Source organism: Aspergillus heteromorphus (assembly GCF_003184545.1).
Source record: "Aspergillus heteromorphus CBS 117.55 chromosome Unknown BO70scaffold_42, whole genome shotgun sequence".
NCBI classification, from domain to species: Eukaryota; Fungi; Ascomycota; class Eurotiomycetes; order Eurotiales; family Aspergillaceae; genus Aspergillus; species Aspergillus heteromorphus.
In genome coordinates this window covers 189,158-196,481 of record NW_020290447.1, presented here as the reverse complement: position 1 = coordinate 196,481, position 7,324 = coordinate 189,158, and the positions used below count along the sequence as shown (strand labels likewise).

Here is a 7,324-nt window from a genome sequence, read left to right as displayed (position 1 = left end):
AAAAAAAGAAATTAATTATTTAAAAATAAATATAAAGTTTATATTTATATAAAATAAATTAGAAAATAAAACTATATTTTTATTTTATATACTATCTAATTTCTTAAATATATTTATATAAACTTCTAAAATCTGAATTATAAAAGAATAGAAGAGAAAAAATATTATTTTTTTAATTAATAATTATAACTATTTTTTATAAATATATATTATAAAATTCTAAAAAATTAAAAATATTCAGAAATAATTAGATATTTCGCTCTAATATATAGAATATTAAGCAGAAAAGATATTTATAATAATCTAAATCAATAATATAAAGAAGTTTATTATCTTAATTTTTTAAGATTAATTTAAAAATATTAAGTTTAAATTTATTAAAGCAGAGATATCAGCTTAAAATAATATTATTAAATAATTTAATTAGATTATTCTGAAGATTATATATATTTTACTAATTAAATTAAAGATTAGTTAAATATATTAAAAATAGATTATAAATATAGCCAACTATCTGAGAAATTATATAATTATTATAAAGAATTTAAAGAAAATTTATAAGAAATTATTATTAAAGACTTTATTTAAACTCTAGTTTAATTATTTATTTAATATTCAATATCTGCGAATTTAGAGATGCAGAGTATTATATTATTATAAAAATATAAATAAATTAGAAAGCTATATATCTAAAGAAATATTTCTAAGATATAAGAAGAGTAATAAATAATATATTATTATATTAAAAAATAATAATATAATAAAATTTATTATAAATTAGAAATCCTAAATTTTATAAAAAAGAGTTAGAATACTATTCAGATATTAATTAAATATTTTATAATTTATTTAAAGAATAATAATTATTTTATATTTTATTAAATAGTTTTACTTCTTTGAATAGTCTCTAATTTATAGACTTAAACTTTAAATTTATTATAAATCTTTAATTAATAATCACAGACTCAAGTATAAGTTTATTAAAGAAGAAAATTAGATTAATAATTAAATTAATTAATTCTATATTTATAAAGCAATCAGCTGCTGCAGCTGATAAAAATAATCTTATTATTAATAATATAATTAATAAGAACAGTTCTATTGCTTTAAATAATAATATTAAAAATAAAAAAGAAATTACTACTTCTAAGAATAAATTTTTTAAGAAAAAAAAATAATTAAAGATTAAATTATTTTAATCTAGATATAGTAAATATCTATAATAATTATTTATAAAATTCTTAAAAAGTTAACAGTCTAAAGAAATAAATAAAAACTTAAGAACAAATATTAAATATTTTATTATAAAAAAAATATAAATAATTATTTAATATAATATATTAAGATCTTTCTTATTCTTATCTCTGAACTTTGAAAAGAAGATTATAAATATAAAATAATAAAAGAAATTCTTATAAAGTCAGATATTTAAATATCTAGATTATATAATAAAATAATTAATAATCAGATCTATAAATCTAAATAAATTAAAATTATATAAAAAAAATTTATTATATTAATTAGCTTTAAAACTTAAAGAATTATTTTTTAAAAAAAAGCAGAAGAAACTATCTTCTTTATATATTAGATTTTTAATATTAAAACTAGTACTGATAGAAGAATTAATTAATTTAAAATAAGATTAATAATTAAAAAAAAATAATTAGAAAATAATTTTAACAAAATATTTATTTTAATATTTTATCTGAATAGTCTTAGAATTATTATAATAATATTAATAAAATTAAGATATAAAATTTATTTTCTAAATATATTAAATATTTTTATTAATTCAGAGCTAGATAAGTCTAATTATATAAAGATATCTTAAGAACTTTAAGAATTTAATTATAAAATAACTAAAGATATAATACTAAAGCTGAGAAAATTTCTATATAAATTTAGATAATTAGCTAATCTTTAAAATTAGAAAATAATTAATTTTTTAAAAAGATTAGATTTAAATTAATTACTGCCGATCTAAGTATTTTTATTAATATATAAAAAATAATTATTATTTTATATATTAATAATATTCTTATTTTTAATTATAAAGAAACAGAAATTTATAATATTAAAAAAAAGTTAAAAAAGTTCTACTTAATAATTAATTTTAGCTTAATTTAAAAGCTTCTAGATATTAAATTTATTTAAAAAAAATTAATTAAAATAAATTAAAAAGTCTATATTAGATAAATTTTTAATAAATTTAAAATAATAGATTATAAGTCTATTAATATTCTAATAAAACTAAGTATCTAACTTAATACTAATAATTTATAATTAGATAAAAAGAATTATAAAATATTTAGAATAATAATCAGAAAATTAATATTCTTAATATATAGAATATAATCAGATATTATATTCTTAGTTAATTAATTATTTTAATATTTAATTAATTTAAGCTAGATTTATTTATTTACTGTAAAATATATTTTAAGATATTTTAAAATTATAAAAAGCTATAGAATAATATTTTTTATTAAAAAAAATAAAAAAAAATCTTTTTAATATATATTAATTTAATATATATTAATATAAGATTAAAAAGATTAACTATTAAATATATAATAATAATTAATAATTTATTTATTTATTAAATTAATAAAAAGTAAATTATTACTACTCAGAGCTTTATTAAAGTAGAATATATTATTATTACTAAAATAATTAAATAAATAATCTAATATAGATATTTCTTATATATAATCAGAAAGAATACTATATATTAAGATATTTTTATTATATTATATAAAAATAATCAGAGAGCTATTAAGATTATAAAGAATCTAATAAATTATTAATAAATAAAATATATATTTATCTAATATTATATTATTTATAATTATATTATAAATAAAATGATTTAAATTATTTATTTATTTATAAAAAATATAATAATAAGTAAGTTAATTAAAGTAATTATATAGATTAGTTAGATATATTTTATTAAAAATTTAAGACTTAACTAGATAAATAAAAAAATCAGCTTTAATATATTAATATATTTAAATCTTTTTAAATATTTAATATATTTTTAATTTATACTTATTTTAATCATTTTAATTTAAAAGATTAATTATATTTTAAATAAAAAAAAATAATATAATATAACTAGATTTATAGATAAAAGATTATTTTATTTTTAATTTACTAAAAATAAAATATAATTATTTTATCCCGGCTGAGTAAGTATATAAATAAATAAATTCTTAAAAAAAATCTATTAATAAATATTAGATAGAAATCTCTAAGTACTCAGAATATTAATATTATAATACTTAGAAATATTTATTCTATTTATTATTAGCATCCTGCACCTGCGTCTTAGGCTGTGTATAAGTAAAGCATCCGGAAGCCTTTATATCCCTGAGGATCCACTTTAGTAACCAGTTGCATCATATCACACGATGACGGCATTAGTCAATCAACATCAGAGAAGCACTAGGGCTACAGATAAAAAGGTCTCATCTTACCATAGCATTTCCTGAACGATTTGGAGCCATAATATCCAAAGAACTAGCTGTTAACAGTGTACCGGTGCTGTTTTACAATGAAGTCCTGCCATCGGATAAGCCAATGCAGTCGAATACAACAACCATGAGGCCAAAGACATGTGCTGGCGGCGAATCTATATCCGATGAGAACAACAGCATTTCATCATATAAGGAAAGTCCCGTGAATAATCAGGCAAACGCACAGGGCAAAATCCACCCATTGTCACCGAGAACCGAAAGTTCTTCAGGTCCAGAGGTAGATTTGGACCCTTGATCTTGAAACACGGGCCTTAAATACTACCAATCTAACTGGCCATTATCCAGCGACCCAAGTAAGAAGTCACACCAACGGGTATTCAAAATGTAGAAAGGTGCCAAATGCATTCGAATCAAGATGCAATATCACAAACCCCCCTGTACATTATTCTTCAGCTGCCGTGAAAGAAAAATTGCTAAGAATTACTTTGGACAAATCTGCAACAGATTGATATATTCAAAGGGATCATGAGAATTACAAGACATCGCCTCTCGCAAAATATTTAGCAGTGAACAAGACATGGAAAACTTCTATGGATGCTACAATCACATCATCTTTACAAAGCTCCGATGGTACGGAGCAGGCCGCATTGTTGATGCCGAAAAAAAGGGGGTTACATTCTCAGCCTGCTCGTCGGTTTTCCAGGGGAGACTCCAAACGGCGAAGGCAGATAAATCGTCTAACGGGGAATCACAAGGACGCACCATGTTTGGGTATGCGTAGCTCAGGAACTGGCACCAGTCAGAGTTAGAGAGTACTTTTTCTGGGTCAGGTCCATGGCAGGAGGCGATGATTCCAGTGTCAAAGCCGCCAGAACAATCGCTAGTCAGGAGGGCAGGTTCAAGGTTCTATAATTTGATAAGTCACAACCCTAAAAACTACCATCAGAAGTATGACGTGTCCAATATACATCAGGAACCCCCCGCCGAATTTCTCAGATTACTTCTCAGTCGTTGACGCTTGAACCGGATTTCAAGGAACTACAATTCAGTTGCTCTAGCTTATCGTCGGCACGCTTTCCCACGAACCACGTCCAGAAGACTACAACACCGCAGATGAGGCTCATTCAACTGTTTCGCTTTCTCGTCATGACGGTGTTGATTCAATCGGGAGCTCAGGAAATGATATTCTATCGAAATATGCGGCTGGGATTCATGGTTGTGATGTGTTGTTTCTTCTGGTAACCTCGTTTAGTACAATTTCTCAGCCGCCGAAGTCTCGTATGAGTAAAGACATCACGCTATGCGATTGCTCTCGAGTAAATCGGTCAATTGGAAAGAACTTTGTCATTTGCTGCCAGTGTAGACGCTGGTATGATATGCCATCAGAAGCGGATGCAAACCCGAAATTGTCTTGGCCTTGCCCCTTTTTAAAATCTACGGAACAGAAGCCCTCTTTTGTCTCTAACTACAAGCAGCAGGCCACCTTAACAGCACCGAAATCTAATCTGCCACATAGCGGACCGCCTACTTCACCCATGAAGACTCGGTCCAGTCTATCCTCTACGGTGTGATGCTGTTGGTGCAGACATGATATGACTAGATTATGTTATCAAAGATGGGCAGCAGTTGTTCACATGTGTCAAAGGCACCATTAAAGGTTGCGAGCAGGGGGAAGCTGATGCCATTGCATAAGCGCGTTACCCCTCCAAAGATTGCTGTTATTTCTTAGATTTTTTTGATGTGCCTACTGTGTCTGCTTGCATTAGCTCTAGCGTTCGCCATACCTACTGTTCTTTTAGGTCAATCAAGGGCTTTGCCTGACATTTTTACCAATTTTCTCTGGAGCAGAAAGAGAGGAGAGTGTGTCTAAGCGCGTGTCTAATGTTAGGGGTCCCACGAAAGGGGGCAAATTGCAAAGATCGGCCTCAAAACCTGCACGGGTTGTTTTCACAGTGATCTGTAGAAAGACTAACACTGGCAATGATATTGTTATCAGAAATGTGATGTCGGTCCACGGCGGTACCCTGCTAAAATATTCGATAGGTGCCGCCGGAAGAATGATAGTCTTCGAGTTAGTCGTGATCCTAAGGCGTCCGTTTGGCCCGAACCCGCATGAACACATGATGAGGAACTCTCCAATCGCCAGCGTACCGTCACCAATCCACGCCCCCTTTTTCAGCTGTCAGTTTCACATCCCTCTCCTCTTCCATTCCGGACAACCAGCGGGTCTTTAGATGGCTCGTGTTTGGCGCCATGGTGCGTCAAAGGAGCCTTTCAAATGCATCTTCAGCCTCTTCTTTTCCCGAGAGAAACCAGGTACGTGGTTTTGCTGGTGTTTGTCGCTTTCAGCACTCAGTGTGTTGAGTACAGTGTTATCTAGGTCGCTACTTCTAATGCCTGGTAGGAGCTTGAGAGCATGTATGACTATCTGGCCAAGATAATTCTTCTAGGGCCAAGCGGGGCGGGAAAGTAAGTCGTTCAGAGGTCAATGATACTCCTCGCGCCCTGAGGCCCCATCGCTCACCCATCCTTCCTCGGCCGCAGGTCTTGCGTACTGCACAGATTCGTGAAAAATGAATGTATGGTTTAGAATCCTGTCTGATATTTATGTATATTCCTGTCCACATACCATTATCTCCCTGACCTACCGGTCTTTGTCGAGTCTGATAGCTCGTCGCTAATACATCACGGACTTCCAGGGCGAGTGTTGTCATCTCAGACAATCGGCGTCGAATTTTCATCTAAGATCGTCAAATTGGGTGCCGGGCCTCGTCGAACAAGAATCAAATTGCAACTGTGGGATACCGCGGGCACTGAGAGGTTTCGGTCTGTTTCCAGGTCTTATTACCGAGGAGCTGCTGGGGCCATTCTCATCTACGATATAACATCCCATGCGTCATTCGCATCACTTCCAACATTCCTCATGGATGCGCGCGCTCTTGCTTCCCCGAACCTCAGCGTCTTATTAGCTGGCAACAAGTCAGATCTTGCTTCCGACGGCTTGCCCCTTAATGATATCCTTGACAACGGCATCAGGCCTCCTCCTACGCCGTCTAGTACATCAAGCAAACATTCTTCTTTTCCGTTCGAGTCGAGCGCCGGTTCTGTTCCTTCGACAGCAAATTTCGACACTACCACCAGAATGACAGCCACGCATACAACTTATGGCCGCGAAGTCAGTCCTGAAGAAACGTCGCACTGGGCCTCCAAGTCCAATATCCCGGTTGCTGTCGAAATATCAGCTTTAACAGGTGATGGTGTAGAAGAAATTTTTAACCGGCTGGCCCGGATAATTGTCACTAAAATCGAACTGGGTGAGATTGACCCCGACGATCCGCAGAGCGGGATTCAGTATGGCGACGGCGGTCTCTACGGCCATAGCACAAGTGATGGATCTAGTATCAGAAGTCGCATGACACTTGATGACGGTGCTGTCCAACTGCATCGTAGGAATCCAAGAAAGAACGCGAGTAACAATTGGAAAGTTGGTATGAGAGAATGGGAGGACGTTTTTCGGTTAAGTGACTCGCATCAAGGGAAAGGCGGCGGCTGTTGTTGATCTCTTGGGCCTGACCAAGTACTAACTAGCAGGCTCTTCGAATTTCTAACTGTGTCCGTCTTCAGCTATTTGCCTCCCTCATGATTCGGTTGTGCGAGCTTCTTGTACCTCGATTTTATAATAGAACGGGTTGTCTATAGCACGGACTAATACCCAAAAGGCCCCGGCCTCTCTTACATCCTCGGCATTTGCTTTATCGCTTTCCGTTTACACGGTTAGTTGAGCCTAGTGGGATGGCTGCATACAACGCAATACCCCTATGGATTTTCTTGATGTCTGTGAATGG

At 30.9% G+C, this 7,324-nt stretch overlaps 2 protein-coding genes across 2 annotated transcripts; one reads left to right on the top strand and one right to left on the bottom strand.

The window, feature by feature from the left end:
• Nucleotides 1-5,090: 5,090 nt before the first annotated feature.
• Nucleotides 5,091-5,735, bottom strand: BO70DRAFT_171494 (uncharacterized protein). Its single transcript, XM_025538370.1, has 2 exons — nt 5,302-5,735; nt 5,091-5,223 (listed from the first exon to the last, which is right to left on the bottom strand). The coding sequence occupies exons 1-2, from the start codon at nt 5,599-5,601 to the stop codon at nt 5,131-5,133; spliced, it is 393 nt and encodes a 130-aa protein (XP_025394925.1). The 5' UTR covers nt 5,602-5,735; the 3' UTR covers nt 5,091-5,130.
• Nucleotides 5,736-5,895: 160 nt separating this feature from the next.
• BO70DRAFT_301373 (putative Ras family GTPase (Rab4b)) lies at nt 5,896-7,038 on the top strand (the record flags this gene model as incomplete). The annotated part of the gene is made up of 4 exons (XM_025539708.1): nt 5,896-5,948; nt 6,024-6,058; nt 6,179-6,458; nt 6,621-7,038. 4 exons carry the CDS (start codon nt 5,896-5,898, stop codon nt 7,036-7,038), a joined length of 786 nt encoding a protein of 261 aa, XP_025394924.1.
• Between the last annotated feature and the right edge of the window lie 286 nt (nt 7,039-7,324).